General features: G+C 41.5%; 1 protein-coding gene across 2 annotated transcripts in view; it reads right to left on the bottom strand.

Moving 5' to 3' along the window:
• The window catches only part of tenm3 (teneurin transmembrane protein 3), a 280,572-nt gene that overhangs the window by 109,327 nt on the left and 152,366 nt on the right, over positions 1-18,879 (bottom strand). For both annotated transcript variants that reach the window (XM_030724603.1, XM_030724604.1), the window contains 6 exons: positions 14,120-14,239; positions 11,040-11,123; positions 10,604-10,728; positions 3,696-3,951; positions 2,469-2,570; positions 1,343-1,537 (listed from right to left, as the gene is read on the bottom strand). In XM_030724603.1, coding sequence (XP_030580463.1) covers positions 1,343-1,537; positions 2,469-2,570; positions 3,696-3,951; positions 10,604-10,728; positions 11,040-11,123; positions 14,120-14,239 — 882 coding nt within the window. The remainder of the gene's footprint in view (positions 1-1,342; positions 1,538-2,468; positions 2,571-3,695; positions 3,952-10,603; positions 10,729-11,039; positions 11,124-14,119; positions 14,240-18,879) is intronic.

The raw sequence follows: 18,879 nt of genomic DNA, 5'->3' as shown, positions 1-18,879 counted from the left end.
TCTTTTCTTATAAGTTAGTCTACAAGTTAGACTGTGGCATTAAATACGTTATCAAAAATGTCCACATCAAGGGTAAAAACCCAACCGCCTGTGTCAAGGTCATAATGAAACCTGCCAGTGTTGAGTGTTTTGTTGCAAAGCGTAATGAAATGCAAATGCAAAAGCTATCAAATCTCTGTCATTATTATTTATATTATTCATATTTGTTTGGATAACTTCCAACAATGCACACTGAAATGGGTAAACACTGACATGAGTGCCTGAGTAAAAATCAGGTACTCATGTCTGTGCACGAGTGAAGTGAACAGGTCCTGCAGGCCTGGCAAGACCAGCCCTATGGGCTGCTGATGGTAACACATGGAACAGATGCAATACGGCCTTTGCACTCTCAGTGCTCAGGCTTTAATGGATACAAGAAAACAATTACTACAACAAATCTCTTCAACAGGACAAACATCATGCATGCATAAATTTGTAAAGCACCTGGCAATAACTGCACATTTACAAAATTACACTGCCAAATGGCATGCTGGCTAAGGTAGCTAGCCAGATAGCATAACAGTCCTAGCAGTTGGGAGGGGCTCCATTGCTGCATTCAGTAACAATGAAGAAAGATGGAGAAAAAACAAAAAGACAAAAAACAGCCTTTGACCGAGAGCGATGTGCCTGCTGTTTCAAAGGGTTTCCTGTTTAAAACCTGTGGCAACCAGATGAGGCAACTGTAACATGTTACTAAAGGTTAACAGGTGCTTTTCCTGAATTTGTGCCACAGACTTTGGAAAAATAAGTCCACACAGAGTCAGAGCTGTACTAAAAGCATAACAGGCAGCCTGAATGACTGTCTACACACATGATGTTTATGATAACGTTCAAATCTATCTATCTATAGGCCAACATGCAGAAATAATATTAACAACAAAATCATCAGAATCCTACATATTAACAGAATCTTAAAGTAAATACTGATACATTATATAAGTTTTACCCTTGCAAATGTCAGGTCTTCACAGTAGTTGGAGTCAGTTTTGACCTGGGCCAAGAATTCCCTCATAATAAGTGTCTATAGATAATTCTGGACAACTATTTTTGGGTCACTTTAAGAAAAAACATCAACTTTCAGGCTATGACATTTAGGGAATTTTATTGTTGTCAAATGTCAAAATAGACAAAATTGACCTGAACAATTTGCAAGGGTCATTTGCAAATCAGTTACTTGGAACTGAATTAAACAGTGGAGCATCTCAATGAACCACAATAAAGTGGAGCTGAGCAAAATGTGCCAGAGTCACTACTGTCAAAAACATCATATAGAACTGATGTACTATGACAGCACTATTCTTACCTTCCTCGCAGTTTTCTCCCTTATAACCAGTGTTGCAGATGCAGGCCCCCATTATGCAGATGCCATGTCCTCCGCAGTGGATGTCAATGCACTGGTTGGCTGGCACATCACACTCAGTACCTTTCCAACCACTGTAGCACTGGCAACGTCCACGGGAGTACTGACCATTACCACTGCACAGTACCGGACAGGATGCTGTAGCAAACGTATGAAGTCAATCACACATACTGCATCTTTTACTGATGAAGTCAGATAATTGAACTTAAGCTCTGAGTCTACAGTGTGTGCACTGTGCAAACAACTAAGATGGATTCATATTCAATAAAATGCTAATATGTCCTAAATCTCTTGAGCTACAAATATTTAATGTAACCTTTCAGCCAAGAATTTCAGCTGTTCTTGACTGATTAAGAAAAGAACAGTCGTGGGCTAAGCAAAGCAGCTGATAGCCCGCTCTTCTTTTGATAAAGGTACTGATGCGATCACAGCAATCCAGAGAGGGAGAGAGCGTTATGGAATTATATTTCTGTCAAAAGACATAATCAGAGCAAATCATTTCAGCTGCTGGTTGCAGGTACATTCCTCGTGCGTAAATTCAACAACCTGCACGTGTTGAACTCAGCAGCCGTGAACACAGTGTCTGCTTTGTGTGATCTGCTGCAGTTTCATGCACTCGTGGGGAAATCTCTGCGCTCTGAGCTGAATCCTGCTGGCTCACATCACCTGACGTTTGAGTTCAGGTTACTGCGTTACTGAGTTACACCATAATACCTGTTTCAAACCATGTTTGTTTACAGTAAAGACTGGATTGGTGAATTAATTATCAACATTGTTTTCTGTGTATCAGTGAAAATACTGACGACTGTCACTGTTACTGAATAAATCTTTAAAACCAGAGGACTGAAAGACAAGTTCTGAGGTCTCTGCACTCCTGTCCCATTAATCTGCTGTACGGCATCACTTTATTTGTCTCTATTTTGGCCAGTTATAATTGCTATATCCCAACAGACACTTTCTTTCCTGATCCTCGTGATTCCAAAGATATCTGATTCACAGTCACTGCTTCGATAACGAGCTTGCAACAATTACTGCTTCCCTATAGGTGGCACAGAGTTTGTGTGTTTACCTCGAGAGCAGTCGGGCCCCAGAAATCCTGGGAAACAATGGCATATGCCTGAGAGACAATCACCGTTTCCATGGCAATTCTGTGGACACTCCATAATCGAATCTGATTAAGAGCGAGAGAGAGAGAGGAGAGAGAGGAGAGAGAGGGTGTTCCAAGATGCAAATTAACTGGGTAGGATGTCTGTGCAACTGTACAGCTTAACAAATAACACACTGTGTGATTGTACTTCTGTCGTTGCTGTAGTTAGAGCCAGTTAGTCCAATCAATGCATTCTAACATCCAATTACCACAACCACGCTTTCCCTCACACACACGCACGCACGCACGCACACCCCTTTACAATTTTCTGCAGCATATTAGTATTAGGTTAAACATTTGTAATTTATTGAAAAGTCAAAGATATACAATTGCAGGTCACTTGAACCACCAGTCAGAGCCTCAACAGATTTAGCTGCCAAATTTGTTTAGTGGTAAAATGAAAGAATGAGAGTACAAAAAAAGCAAGAATAATAATTTGTACTCCTGAAATTTTACTTTTTTAGTCATTTAGTGCTAAAGATATCCAAGGAACTCCCTTTACATCACAATTTGGTTGGAGAGTGAAAGGTGAAACGTTACTTAAAAGACTTGAATTCAATCTGATTTTAACCATTTACCAATTCACATTTACCCACAGAGATTTTCTGTTGATTAGAGGTCTAGGAGACATCTCAGTGCTACATAACCATAACCAATTTGGTTCAAAAGTAAAAGTCTAAAATAAAAAAATGAGTAAAAAGTAAAAATTAGATGTCTAGATTAAATGTTGCTGTAGTTGTCATTTAGATATATTTACAATAAATAATGTTCCCACAGTTTCTATCTCATTTTGTGTTGCCCGGTGAGCCTCTTTGTACAGGCCTATGGATAGTCAAAATTATTCCTTATTTTTTCCTTATTCACACAACCATTCACACCTGTGGGCGACTGAGAATCACCAATTAATCTAACTCCACAGACTGCATGTCTTTGGAGTGTGGGAGGAAACCCACTCTGACACCACGCAAACTCCACATAGAAAAGGAGGGGCAAAGGTGGACTCGAACCCAGATCTTCTTGCTATGAGGCAACAGTGCTAACCACCACACCACATTATTTCTGTAACAACAAGCTTGTATCATACATGTTGGGTAAACGCTTTGAAGAAGTGCACTCAGTAACTTACCAGTAAGTACAAGCATGTCTCACCTATGATGATGGTATTGTAGGAGACCTGCTCTGTGTTACGGCCATCATTGTAAAATGCCAGATGCCAGATTCCAGTGTCGAGGTACTGGATGAAACCGGCCTCGTACACATTCACCGAGCGAGTATGTCGAGTTCCTCCCCCAGACTCCTCTTCGAAAGAACCAGCTAGATGTGCATGTCCCGTGTCAGCGTCACTGAGTGCTCGTTTATCTTTAGAAATAAGCCGACTACCATCCAACAGCTCCACAAAGTCATACTGGAACACAAAAATGATGAAAACATCATGGATATTTTAAAAAAATACAACACAGTTTAGCCTAAAATATCAGCTATAACAACCTAACCACTATACTCCTTAAGATTCAGAGTTGATATTCAGCACGTCCAGTTTTTGTTACTCTGGAAGGTACCAACGGTACAAGGACAGCAATGCAAGTCAGTCTGACAGTCTGATTATTGATTTCTATCAAGGAGTCATGAGTCATCACCAGCTGAACTCTCTGGATGACTTAATCAGTGGATACCTATGAAATATGCACTGGACAGTTATATTATTAAAAAATTAAATTCTGATGCATTTTGTGACCCCTGAGATTTTCTGTAGGTTCAAGCTAAATATGACATTTTTATCAATTGACTTACTGATTTAATCTGTTTGTTCTTGATTCTTTTTTCTCTTGCTCATGCTGCTCTCACATACACCTACAATGATTCAGAATTCTATTTATGTATTTTATTTGAAGACGTGTTGCACACACATAATGAGAAAACAAATACACATTAATTCACTTCATTCCATACAGAGCGAATTCACAGCCAACTGCATTTTGTATTGTAGGGTGTAGACCGTACAATATTAGAGAGAGAGAGAGAAAACTCCAAATCCCCCACTTGGTGACAGCAGAAAGGAAGAAATTCCTTTTAACAGGGAGAAAAATCCAGCAGAACTAGGCTCAGGACAGCCATCTGCTGTTACTGGCTGGGGTACGAATCAAAAGATGAGAAAAAAGAAGGGCAAAAAGGCACTAAACTGGAGTAATGGGGACTTGACTGTATGAGTTTATGATATTCACTTGGATATCATCTGAAGTGCTAACACTGAGCTGTGATACGGTGGCATTGTGCAATGGGGGAAATAATTATTTGATCCCCTGCTGAATTTGTAAAACTCCTCACTTACAAAGAAATGAACAGTCCCTAAGCCACCTCCTGGCTGAGTAGAGGTAGAATCCACTAACTGGAAGGTTGCTGGTTCAATCCCTGGCTGCTCCAGTCTGTATGCCAAAGTATCCTTGGGAACCTCGTATACCAACCCACAAGTTCTTCTCTGTTCATTGGAGTGTGAATGTTAGATAGCTTAGATGTGGAAAAAGTGCTGCTGCATGCCAAAGTATCCTTGGGCACAATACTAAACACCATGAAGCTCCTATTTGTTGGAGTGTGAATGTGAGTGAAATAGACAAAAAGCACTTAAATGTAGAAAAAAGTGCTTGTATGAATGTGTGTGTGCATGGGGGAATGACACATGTTGTATAAAAGCATTTTGAGAGCTTGAGTAGAAAAGCGCTATATAATTTATCCATTTACCATTTCATTTTTATGTTTTTTTTTTCCTTTTAATGGAGAGAGACAAAATATCAACCAAAAACCCAGAAAATAACACATTACATAAAAGTTATAATTGATTTGAATGTCACTGAGTGAAATACATATTAGATTCCCTATAACAAGCCAGAATTGTGGCTCCCAAATATGGGCACACAGATTACAAATCAATCAATCAATTGCAAAAACTCCTGATCTCAACTCATTATGTGTGTAAAGCACAGCTTTCATTCCAACCTCTCCACCACCAGGCAACAGGTGGAATAAGCTATAAGACCATCAGCAAGAAGCTTGGTGAGAAGGTGACAACTGTTAGTGTGATTATTTGGAAATGGAAGAAATATAGAATGACCATCAACTGCCCTCATTCTTGGGTTCCATGCAAGATCCTGTGTCATGGAGTGAGGCTGATCGTGGTGGATCAGCCCAGAACTACACTGGAGGAGTTTGTTAATGATCTGATGGCAGTTAGGACCACAGTCACCAAGAACACCATTTACAACACATTATGCTGTAATGGACTGAAATCTTGCAGCGCCCACAAGGCGCCCCTACTCAAGAAGGCATATGTACATGCCTGTCTTAAGTTTGCCAGTGAACATCCCTAAGTGATTCTGAGAAGGCTTGGGAGAAAGTACTGTGGTCAGGTGAAACCAAAGTCAAGGTCTTTGGCATCAACTCAACTCAAGGAAAAGAAATGTAGTGTGACCCAAAGAACACCATCCTCACAGTCATGCGCAGAGGAGGAAACGTTATGCTTTCAGGCTGTTTTTCTGTTAAGGGTAAAGGACAACATCACCACATTGAGGGGCCAATGGATGGAGCTATGTACCGTAAAATCTTGGACGAGAACTTTTCTTCCCTCAATCACTGAAGATGGGTTGTGGTTGGGTCTTCCAGCATGACAATGACCCAAAACCTACTGGCAAGGCAACAAATAAGTAGCTAAAGAAGAAGTCATGGAGTGGCCTACCCAGTCTACGACCCCAGTCCTATAGAAAATGTGTGGAGGGAGCTGAAACTTCGAGTTGTCAAGTGGCAGCCAAGAAGCCTAAAGGATTTAGAGAGTTCCTCCTGAGAAATGTGCAAACGTAGTTACCAGCTAGAACTGCAAAAACTGACCAAGTGTCACAATCTTATGTTCACCAAAAAAAATATTTTTGATCTTGTTTTGAGATTGTTTTGTGTAAGTGAAATAATCTGCCAGTGCATTTCACTTACTTTGGAAAGATTCAGACTATTATCAAGTTGAAACTTCTAGTTTTCAGACAAAACAAGTTTAATAATCTTACACATTCAGCTCTTGCTTAGTATATCACTCTGTGAGTTCTAGTGATCATTGGAGCTATGTTGTCTGGGGGCTTGTCCCCCTGGTAGGGTCTCCCATGGCAAATTGGTCCTGGGTGAGGGGCCAGACAAAGAGCAATTCCAAAGACCCCTATGGTAGAGCCACCAAGGGAACTGTTTACCCTGCCCAGGATAGTGTTACTGGGGCCTGACCCTAGAGCCAGGCCTGGGGAGGGAGCTCGAGGGAGAGCGTCTGATGGCCGGGCATTAGCCTGTGGTGCCCGGAAGGGTGCAGCCTGAAGAAAAGACATGGGTCCACCCTCCTGTAGGCCCACCACCCACAGGAGGTATTATAGGGGTCAGGTGCAATGTGTGGGCAGTGGCCAAGGGCAGAGGCCCTGGAGGACCGATCCCCAGCTATCGAGACTGGCTATTGGGACTATTGCTACTGGGAATTCCTAAGTAAGCTTGTAATTTCTTCAGTCTTCAGCCTTATGATGGATATTCTAAAACTCTTCTGTGGATGCTCGCTGCCTTTGTTTAATTCTCTGTCAAGATGACTCCACACTGCTTCATAATGTTGAGATCGAAGCTCTGGGGAGGCCAGTTCATGACTGGTGTGTTTGTTTGTAATCAAGGTATCCTTTTACTGTACTGGAGCATGTTTGGGATCACTGTCACGCTGAAAAATTAAGCTGTTGCCAATCCAATGCTTTCCAGATGGTATTGCACGGTTAATCACACTTTTCTATGTTCATAATTCCACCAGTTCTGACTAGACCCCTAACATGAAATGCAGACCCAAACCATAGACACTCACTGTTATACCCCTTTCCTACCTCCTAAGTACAGTTGTGCTCAAAAGTCTACATGCCTTGACAAAATGTGATTTTTTAATTTTTATTTTTTTGGCATTTTTCAGAGAATATGAATGAAACTTTTCTTTCGCTCATGGTTAGTGGTTGGGTGAAAGCATTTATTATAAAACAACTGTGCTTGAACTTTTTAGATCATAATGACAACAGAAATGACCTAAATGACCCGGGTCAAAAGTTTGCATACCATGGAAGTTTTGACATGATCGTATTCACAGGTTTCAATGGCTACTAAAGGTAAATGGATCACAGGTGAGCATGGCTCACCTGTATTGTCTTCCTCCAAATAAACGTGTTTATTAGATATAATATTAATATTAAATATGATCAGTCTGTCTTTATTAGTTGGCTATGTACCACAGGCTTTTAAGGTGGCAGTAATTAAACCATTACTTTGACAGTAATCACTTGACCCAGCTGTCTTAGCTAATTATAGGCTTGTGCTTATCCTGCTATTCCTCAGTGCAGCTTTTGATACTGTTGACCATAACATTTTAGAAGAGACTAGAGCATGACATAAGTATTAAAGCTCCCAGCTTGCATTCAGGAGACAGACACCCTCTCTATTTTTAAGATTAGGCTTAAAACTTTCCTTTATGATAAAGCTTATAGTTAGGCTGGATCAGGTGACCCTGAACCCTCCCTCAGTTATGCTGCTATAGGCCTAGGCTGCTGGGGGGTTCCCACAATAGACTGTTTCTTCTAATTCACCTTATTTACTTTGTTTATACTCCACTCTGCATTTAATCATTAATTGGTATTAATCTCTGGCTCTCTTCCACAGCATGTCTTTTCTCTCCCCTCAGCCCCCCCTCAGCAGATGACCCCCCCTCCCTGAGCCTGGTTCTGCTGGAGGTTTCTTCCTGTTAAAAGGGAGTTTTTCCTTCCCACTGTCACCAAGTGCTGCTCCCTTAGTTATGCTCAAACATTTTACCTGGTAAAATAAAGGTTTAAAAACATTGTAGGGTCTTTACCTTACAATATAAAGTGCCCCTGAGGTGACTGTTTGTTGTGATTTGGCGCTATATAAATAAAAATTGAATTGAATTGAATTAAAGTGCTGTTAAGTCTCCAAAGCCAACCTCAGCCATGCCTTTATCCACCTCATCAGCTGTAGTCATTCAGCAATTATAGAAGGCAGCACTTGAAAACTAGTGATGGGCTGGTGAAGCCTCGTGAAGCTTTCCTTCCAATTCTATTTCATATTAATCTGTTTTTGATGAATATGTGCATGATGGTAATAGAGGTCTATTAATGTCAAAAACATGTCAGTATGATTTCAGTCAGTGTTTGAATAAAGCTGTTTATGTTAACACTACTGCAGTGTTTTCAAAAGATGGGACAGTGATTGTGTTCATGCACACTGAGGTGACTTTATTCATGTTTATTAAGATATAATAGCTTTTGGGAAAATCCTGTCACATGATACTGAGGAGTAAAGGCTGCACAAGTATCCCACAGCACACCACGGGTGCTGCACAGGCTCTGATACATGCACCTCTGCCTAGATATCTATAGTAGAGGTGTTGCTGTTCTACCCCAGCTGCAAACACTTCACCTTGGAATGAAAAAAAAACTAGACTTGTGTATTATAGTAGTAACACATTTGATTATTTACAGGCACATTATGTGTTGCCATAAAGGGGAAACCCTTCACCTATTAGCTGCTCTGTATCACAACAAACTGGTGAGACTCCAACAACAAACACTAACACAGGGATCCACTGTTCAGAAACCACACCGGCACTCGAACCACCACCTGAACCAGCGAGGCTTCAGGTGTCACCAGTGGCGTCACTCGCCTTTAATGAAGCAAGCCTTGATACGTGCATCATAAAAAACTTCAGATTTCATAACGTGCTCCGAAGCCTCGGCACAGCGGTCCCATCACTACTGAAAACTCTTCCACTGCCACTGCAAAGACAGTAGGGGTTGCAGTTCTTGTGTAATTTGGCATATCTCTGCCTTTTGTCCCTGTTTCCTTTTCTTAGGAAAGACTTCTATTGAGATTATTTGTTATGAGGCTTAAGCAAACAGTAGATGGCTCAAACGAAGGGCCACACACATCTCTCAGGTCCTGTGTCAGGGCTTTACTGGATTCTTTCCTATTCCTTGCCATGACTTTCAGACACTCTTCATTTGCTGTAGACAGATTTTTAGGTCTGTCACTTCTTTTTCTTGTCTTCTACTTGTCTAATTTCCTCAAATATTTAAGGACACACTGCACAACGTGCCAAGATATATCAAACTTTTGACTAGTATCACTTTGGGAACCACCTTGCTGGTGCAAAAATACTATTTTATGCATATGCTGAACTCTGCTAGTAAAAAAGTGCATAAGGATACAATTTAAAATTGCCATGGCCAGGGCAGGCCGGGTTGCTTTCTGCCTTTTCTTTTTATTTTCCTCTAACAAGTGGTGCCTTTGCCTTTGGGTGGAGAATTGTTCTCTATCAATTCTTCTCACACCTGCTCCAAGTTATCGCAGCCAGTATTTGAAGGCTGGATAAGCAGCAGATCCCAGAAGATCATTTTCAGCATTATTTTCTCTGTTCATCTGAATCCCTACTCTGTTTTCCTGTTTGCTGCTCTGAGGAGCTGCCTCCAGCCCCTGCTCCGAAAATATCTGTAAGAGAAGAACCGACCAAGTCACCTGCCTGCCTGCTCTCCACTGCAGCTGCTCTCCGTTTCTGCCCTCGGAAAAACCCCTCCTGGGCCAAACTACCCTCGTAAAACTGTTCTAATTATTTTGTGTCATAATCATTCAGTTCATCTGAGCCCAAGCTAATCCTCTTCTTTCCACAGAGCTTCTTTCTGGTAGTCACTGAATTAATCATGACTCAAGCTCTGCTCCAGTTCTCCATAAACAACTTGTTGTCTTTTAATAAACTTTTTAAAACTGCTTCTGGTCTACAAAGTCTGATTTCAGAGTCCCCATTCAGCCAACATGACAAAAATGCATGTTTTCTGCTCTCCAGTATGTTAGTGGGTGTTTCTCCAGGATTCAACTGGCTTAAAGCAGCTTTGGGGCTAGGTAAAGCAGGTCTGGTAACTTTTGCATTCCTTTGTCACGATCTTGAGCTAGAAGAATAAAAAACAAATAAAAAGTAACATGAATGTGTAAGTGTCTGTGTGACCAACCTGTGTATGTGAAGGCGGTAGGCCTTTGCGTCCATACACACCAACAAGAGCATCTTTCTGGACGGAGATGTTGAATTTCAGGAACTGTGGTTGGTCAATATATAGCTGGGACCTCCAAAACACACCTTGAATAAAGAAACACACCAGCAGATAACGTCAGTGGTTTATGGAAATATTAAGACTCGCTTTCAGAAATTCTCCTTTTGCAGGAACCCACAATGAAACGGAGTTTTCTGTTTAGAAACCTTCAGAGTTCTCTGTCGCTGCGGTGTGAGTTCATCTCCCATTAGTGGAGGTAAACTTGCTTCATTTATGGTTAATCTGAGTCACTCAGTAATGTGATCTGTTCACTTGTGTTAGAAATTCTTCATTTAGTTTACAGAGTATTAATCACAATCATAGATCCTATTCATGTGCTTTTGTGTGCATAACTAACCTGGAGGGATGTCTTGTATGGCTCGCCTCCCCACGTCCACCTCTCCTGTGTCTATAGTGTTGTTCTCTAGAAGAAACATCTTACCTGCAGGAGGAAAAACCGATCACACCGAGAATCCATGAAATGTGAAGGATGCTTTTTTATTTTTTCCACAGCTGTAATATTTCTACAATGTTCAAAATCATGCAAAGTAAATCTGCATAGTACTGAATGCAGAATGCTTCAAATCAAATGAGTGTTTGTAAAGTAGGACACACAACCTGATCATTGAGTTTCCATATGGACTTGCCTAAAGATATTAAAGTAGCACTTTGAAAACATATCAGACCTCAGTGGCTTTTTCAAATATTTCACTCAGTTACATTTTGTCTAATTTGGACATGAATGGGAATACCAATCATGTGCTATCAAAATCTCACCATCCCAAAAAGAATTCCTCACTTCCAGAAACTTTAGTTTACATTAGTTTAATAAAGCACACTGGTTGAAGTAAGAGTCATCCTCTGGTCAATAAAACTTCATTCAAAGTTATCTTAGCTGGGAAAGTGATTTTTGAATTCACATACACCTGTGTGTGTGTGTGTGTGTGTGTGTGTGTGTGTGTGTGTGTGTGTGTGTGTGTGTGTGTGTGTGTGTGTGTGTGTGTGTGTGTGTGTGTGTGTGTGTGTGTGTGTGTGTGTGTGTGTGTGTGTGTGTGTGTGTTTCTTTAGTTTCTAATTTCCAGTCTGTGTAGAGTGAAGCTGGAGTGGTCCTACCGCTGTAATTCTGTAGAGTGTGTAGGTTCAGTGGCCTCTTCCTGTTCATTGTATTACAGCTTGAGTCACAACATCTGGGCAGCAAACCAACACTGACTCAGAGGTGTGAATACTGTATGAGGGTGTGTGAATATGTGTAATATGGGTTGTCTAGACATTATATGCATTAGTCACACTTGTATGAGTGTGTTTAAGCTCAGCTCACAGACACACAAACACAAATTACTTCTTATGCAGGACACACTCACACCTCTAACATTTCTCTCAGTTCTACTGAAATGAATGGGCCTGTAATATAATGTCCAACTCTCACACACGTAGACACGATTTTGTTTAAAGAAGCAACTGTGCAGAAGTAAATCTGTTGAAGTAAACAATTTTCCGCTATCTTTACTCTTTACTTACCACATCCCTTGTCCACATAATTTAAACCTGAGTGTTTTAATTCTTTTCTTTAGCAGTTATTTATAACTTGTTTTAGGGTCATAAGCCCTCCACACATTTAAACAGAGCCTTCTATTGTAGAACAGTTTAGAGTTATGGGAACAAAACTCTGGCATCAGAAGGAAACATGTTTCACTTTTTGTCTTTCTATACTTCCAAGCTAAGAAGTATAGAGCTCCTCACAACTTGCAGTAAACCTTCAATATTCAGTTGCTGTCATCATCTCGCTCACTTTCAGTTGCTTTGTGGTTTTGAATAGGACGGATGAGCACAGAGGAGAAGAAAAGGGAGAACAAGATAGATAAAAAAAGGGCAAAAAATGCTGAAAATTGAGACATTAAACTAAAAGACACTGACAGGTTGACAATGACACAGAATAACCACAGAACAGACCCTGCTGCACATTATGCGCTTCCACAAAAGCATGACTGACAGGATGAGGTCAGCTTCAGCCAGCACCAGTGGCTTTTGTCCTTCATTTCTTTTACCCGGTACAGTAACAATACTGCTGCGGTTTCCTTTACAATGCTGTTAATCTACAAATCTCCCTTCAAAATAACTTTTGAGCACTAAAAGTAAGGTCAGGCTGCTTTCAAAAATAACACCATGGATGGCAGCATAAAAAAAGTGCATGCATGCTATTGATTACATGTTTTTATAATAGGTTTCTTGGTTTGTCTCTGGTTGCTTTGCTTTGTGCCCCCCCCCCCCCCCTCCTGTCTGCCCTGCCCTGGACTGTTTCTACCCGTGTACTGTTCCCACTTGTGTCTCATTTTCTAATCTGTCCACAGGGACTCAGATTAGGGCCACTACACCTCCATATTGAAATAAGGCAGTTGATGGGGTTTTGGCATCTGACTAGGATGCATCCTGGATCCCTTCTAGGTGAGGTGTTTTGGGCATATCCAATTTAGATGAGGCTCCTGGGCTGACCCAGGACATGCTGGAGAGATTATGTCTCTCATCTGGCTTGGGAATGCCTCAGTGTTCCCACAAAAGACTGGAAGAAGTGGCTGGGCAGAGGGAGGTCTGAGCAGAGGGAGGTCTGAGCAGAAGGAGGTCTGAGCAGAAGGAGGTCTGAGCAGAGGGAGGTCTGAGCAGAAGGAGGTCTGGGCAGAAGGAGGTCTGAGCAGAAGGAGGTCTGAGCAGAGGGAGGTCTGAGCAGAAGGAGGTCTGAGCAGAAGGAGGTCTGAGCAGAGGGAGGTCTGAGCAGAAGGAGGTCTGAGCAGAAGGAGGTCTGGGCAGAAGGAGGTCTGAGCAGAAGGAGGTCTGAGCAGAGGGAGGTCTGAGCAGAAGGAGGTCTGAGCAGAAGGAGGTCTGGGCAGAAGGAGGTCTGAGCAGAAGGAGGTCTGAGCAGATGGAGGTCTGAGCAGAAGGAGGTCTGGGCATCTCTGCTCAGACTGCTGACCCTGATCTGGATAACTAGTATAAAATGGATGGATGACTCTAAATTTACTGAAGGAATCCATAGGAACTTATTTGGGCATAACTGGTAATGTGTGTGAGCAATTACGTGTGTGTGTGTGTGTGTGTGTGTGTGTGTGTGTGTGTGTGTGTGTGTGTGTGTGTGTGTGTGTGTGTGTGTGTGTGTGTGTGTGTGAGGGTGCATATGCCATGAGGCCAAGCCAAACCCTGAAGTGATATCAGTATCAGAGCCTCTGGACAGAAATTGGAGCCTCTCAGAGTGATTGACAGATTGTGATATGTTGCAGACACTGAAGGTTACCCTGTGATCCTACGTTCCAATGACCTCTCAGCTTTGAGGTTTTCATCTCACTGCACCACTGATCTTTAATTGGAGTAAAAAACCTTTTTTCACAGTCTTTGTTGCTTTTAATGTCAGAAGAAAGGGCAATAAAAAAGATTTAAATAGACACTCACTATTGTCTGTAGACACCATAAAAGTGTTGGAAGTTGTATCTCTTCCTCCTCCTCCGTTTTCAAATGCTCCATATCCCTCACTCTCCTGAAGCTGCCAGTTTAGGCCAAACAGGTGCATTGCTGCAAAGAGGAGAAGAGAATAAGTGAGGGTAAGCCAGGAAGGGCAAGAGTGGAACAGGGAGGTTAATATAATGTGGAAAAGGAAAAGCAGATAGAAAAGGGTGGAAGAAATGATAGGAAGAAAAAGGAAGACAGACGTGCACATACACAAACTTGTTATTTGTCACAGTGGATTCTGTTCTACCAAGCTAACCACCTGGCACACTAAGAATTACACATTGCTTATAATGCAGTGCACATGGTTATGCATGGGTGGCGGGGGGGTATGCTCATGCTTTTCCCTGCTCCTACATCTCAATTGAGAATTAACTAGCTTAAAAAAGTGAAATTGGTATCAACCAGCTACAAAAGAAACACCCAGAACCATCCAGCACGTTGTTATTCACCAGCACACATCACACATCTCAAACTTTCATTCACTCCTGCAGCAGAAAGCATTAGTTGATGTAGGAGTTTACAAAATGAAAAAGTGTGGATGGAGTTCATGGACGTGGGGTTTGGTTTTCTGATTTAATTCGTCAATCTGCAAGAATTTAATCTAATAAGAATCTAATCCAGACTGTTGCTGTCACGGTCCTGGACTTTGAACCCAGGCATTTGGGTTTTCGGACATTTAATTCTTGGCTTATAAGGTGTCTGATTTGGTTCTTAGGTTATAATTTACTTTGTGATTTTCATGTACAGTGCTGGGAAAAAAGTATTTGCCCCCTTTTTAATTTTTTTTTTTTTTCGCACATTCTCAATTATATGTTTCTGATCGTCAAACAAATTTTGATGTTGGACAAAGAGAACTTGAGTAAATACAATGGGCAGTTCAATTGTTAAGGGAAAAACTATCCAAACGTACCTGGCACTATGTGAAAAACTGCAGGCAAGCTTTTGTGATAGCTGGCAATGAATTTCTCACATCACTATGGAGGAACTTTGGTCCACTCTCCTCCACAGAACTGTTTTAGTTCAGCCACACTGGAGGCGGTCTGAGCAGGAACAGCCTGTTTAACATTACACCAAAGCATCTTAATGGAATTTAAGTCCAGAATGTGACTAGGCCACTACAAATCCTTCTCTCTTATTGTTCTTTTTTGAGCCATTCAGACGTGGACTTGCTGGTGTGTCCTAACCCAAGTGCTCTTTAGCAGGAGTGCATGAACTGATGGTCACACATTCTCTTTAAGGATTTCCTGGTAGAAAGCAAAATTCATGCTTCCATCGATTACAGCAAGTCATCCAGGTCCTGAAACAGCAAAGCAGCCCCAGTCCATCACACTACCTCCACATTTGACTGGTGGTATGATGTTCTTTTTATGAAATGCAATTTTAATTCTAACCCAGATGTAGCAGAACACAAACCTTTTAAAAAATTCAACTTTTGTCTCATCAGTCCACAGAATATTTTGGGGATTATCAAAATGGTTTTAGGCGAATGTGAGACAAGCCTTTGTATTATTTTTGATCAGCAGAGGTTTTCACTCTGGAATTGTCCATTCATGCCCAGCTTCCTCCTCATTGTTGAATCATGAACACTGACCTTAGATGAGGCAAGTGAGGTCTGCAGCTCTTTAGATGTTGCTCTGGGTTGTTTGTAGCCTCCTGGATAAGTCATCAGTGCACTCTTGGAGTAAGTTTGGTAGCCGCTCATGGGCAGGTCCACCACTGTGGATCGCTGGAGTCCCAAAGCCTTAGAAATGACTGTGTAACCTTTCGAGACTGATAGATGTTAACAAGTTTGTTTCTCAGCTGTTCTCGAGGGTCTTCAGATCATGGCATGTCAGGTTGCTTTTAGAGATCTTAGACTCTGTGAAACAGGTTATATTTAAGTGATTTCTGGATTGAACAGGTCTAGCAATAATCAGGCCTGGATGTGACTGGTGAAACTAAACTCAGTATTCCAAAAGTGTGGTTAATCACAGTTAATTCACGATTTAACGAGGGGTGGCAATTACTTTTTCACACAGGGCCAGGTAGGTTTGGATACTTTTTTAATAGATGAAATCATCATATAAAGCCTGCATTTTGCATTTTGATACTTTGTCTAATATTATAAAATTTGCTTGATGATCTGAAACTTGACAAATATGGAGAAAAAACAGGAAAGAAATCAGGGAGGAGCACCTTTAGGTTAGAGTTTGAGCGTCTGTTTGTATTGGTGTTTTCTCTGTCCCTGTTTTATTTTGGTAGTCAAAATCACAGATACAAGTGATGGCTATGAGCTTCCTTCAAAGTAGAGTTATTATAGTTTTGTATTTTATATTATAGTTTAGTTCCTTTTTACTTTTTCCACTAATTCAGTTAGTTTCAATTAGTTTTGCTCCTTTTTATTAGTTTTTATTTTTGGTTTAATGCTCAGTTTTAGTTTAGTTTTCATTAGTTTTAGTTTTTCGTAGTTTGTCAGGTGCAACATTCAAGGTGCAAGAGTGACTATTGTGTAATAAAAACTTGACAAAAGATACGGTTTAAAACGTGTATTCAACAACCAACTGTTCACAAGGCAGCAGTACTACGTGCTAAATGTGTGTAATATTAAGGACACACATGAACATCAACAGGGTAAACAAAGAAAAACAAACTCCAAAACTCAACAAACTCCACGATAAAGTTCAGGGTCAGTGCAGCAGATTAACAGCACCTACATGTGTGTAACATTAGAACACAGCAAATGTTGGACAGACACAAACTGAACTCTTTGAAGGAGTCAAAGCTCAAATCCAGCTGCATCCTGATGTTCTCACCACATGAAGCTGCTTCTGTGTTGGAGCTGCTCACAGAGATAGCTTGGTTAGATGCTCACTAATTAGACTTCAGCACAGGGTCTTTGCAGGCCGATGTACACAACCTACGCAAGACCTCATAGTACCATATCACCCCAACAGAGCACTTTGCTCTCAGACTGCTGGCTTACTTGTGGTTCCTAGGATACTTAAGAGTAGAATGGGAGGCAGAGCCTTCAGCTTTCAGGCCCCTCTTCTGTGGAACCAGCTCCCAGCTTGGATTCAGGAGACAGACACCCTCTCTATTTTTAAGATTAGGCTTAAAACTTTCCTTTATGATAAAGCTTATAGTTAGGGCTGGATCAGGTGACCCTGAACCATCCCTTAGTTATGCTGCTATAGGCCTAGGCTGCTGGGGGGTTCCCACAATAGACTGTTTCTTTTCATTCACCTTATTTACTTTGTTTATACTCCACTCTGTATTTAATCATTAATTGATATTAATCTCTGGCTCTCTTCCACAGCATGTCTTTTCTCTCCCCTCAGCCCCCCCTCAGCAGATGACCCCCCCTCCCTGAGCCTGGTTCTGCTGGAGGTTTCTTCCTGTTAAAAGGGAGTTTTTCCTTCCCACTGTCACCAAGTGCTGCTCATAGGGGGTCGTTTTGACTGCTGGGTTTTCTCTGTATTATTGTAGGGTCTTTACCCACAATACAAAGCACCTTGAGGCGACAGTTTGTTGTGATTTGGCGCTATATAAATAAAACTGAATTGAATTGAATTGGCCAACGTTGTGTTATGCTTGTGTAGCTGGATTATGTGTGTTAATTACCTTGTGGTCATGTGTTTTATATGCAGACTGGTGGGACTTTTTCCCCTCTTTGGGTTTCTGTGGCCGCCTTGTGTGCACTTCTCAGGTGGACTTTGAAGTTGGTGGTTTTTCCTGACTGAGAAGTGTTCTGCACATTTTTCATCATCCACAACAAGACACTCGCTTCTACCTGTGCTATCGTACTCAGAGAAAACCACATCGGACTCTGCTGCTTTATCGGCTGACTGCTGTCATTACTTTGCAGACCAGCACGGTGCACGCACACACACACGCACACACACACACGCACACACACACACACACACAGTTGCGGAACTCCCAGAGTAAACTTCTAGAGCGGAAAAATTATTTCATATCAATCCACAAGGCTTTTTAATAAAAATAATGAAAATGAGGTCATGTTATCTATAATTTCAGTTTGTTTTAGTTAGTTTTGTAAACCCACAATATAATTTTATTTAGTCATATTTTCCTTTTAATTATCATTTTTATTTATTTCAGTTAACGAAAATGTTTTTTCAATTTCAGTTTTTGTTTCGTTTGTTTTCGTCAACGATAATAACCTTGCACCAAACGGTGGCGGGCCTCTCCCTTAGAGACAGGATGAGGAGTGCAGTCATTTGAGAGGGGCTCAGAGTAGAACCTCTAATCGTTCACAGCAGAAGGAGCCAGTTGAGGTGATTTGGGCATCTGACTAGGATGCCTGCTGGGGGCCAGGTGTTCCAGGCATGTCCTAATGGGAGGAGGCCCCGGAGTAGACCTAGGACACTCTGGAGACATTATATCTCTCAGCTGGCCTGGGAACGCCTCGGTATTCCCCTGGATAAGGTGAAGGAAGTTACTGGGGAGAAGGAGGTCTGGGTTTCTCTACTTAGGCTGCTGCCCCCGTGACCTGACCCTGGATAAGCGGAAGAAGATGGATGGATGTAAGTATGTATGGATGGATGTATGTATGGATGTATGTATGTATGGATGGATGGATGGATGGATGGAGGGATGGATGTATGTATGTATGTATGGATGGATGGATGGATGGAGGGATGTAAGTATGTATGTATGGATGGATGGATGGATGGATGGATGGAGGGATGTAAGTATGTATG

Source organism: Archocentrus centrarchus, unplaced genomic scaffold (genome assembly GCF_007364275.1).
Source record: "Archocentrus centrarchus isolate MPI-CPG fArcCen1 unplaced genomic scaffold, fArcCen1 scaffold_38_ctg1, whole genome shotgun sequence".
NCBI classification, from domain to species: Eukaryota; Metazoa; Chordata; class Actinopteri; order Cichliformes; family Cichlidae; genus Archocentrus; species Archocentrus centrarchus.
This window is presented reverse-complemented; position numbering and strand designations above follow the sequence as displayed.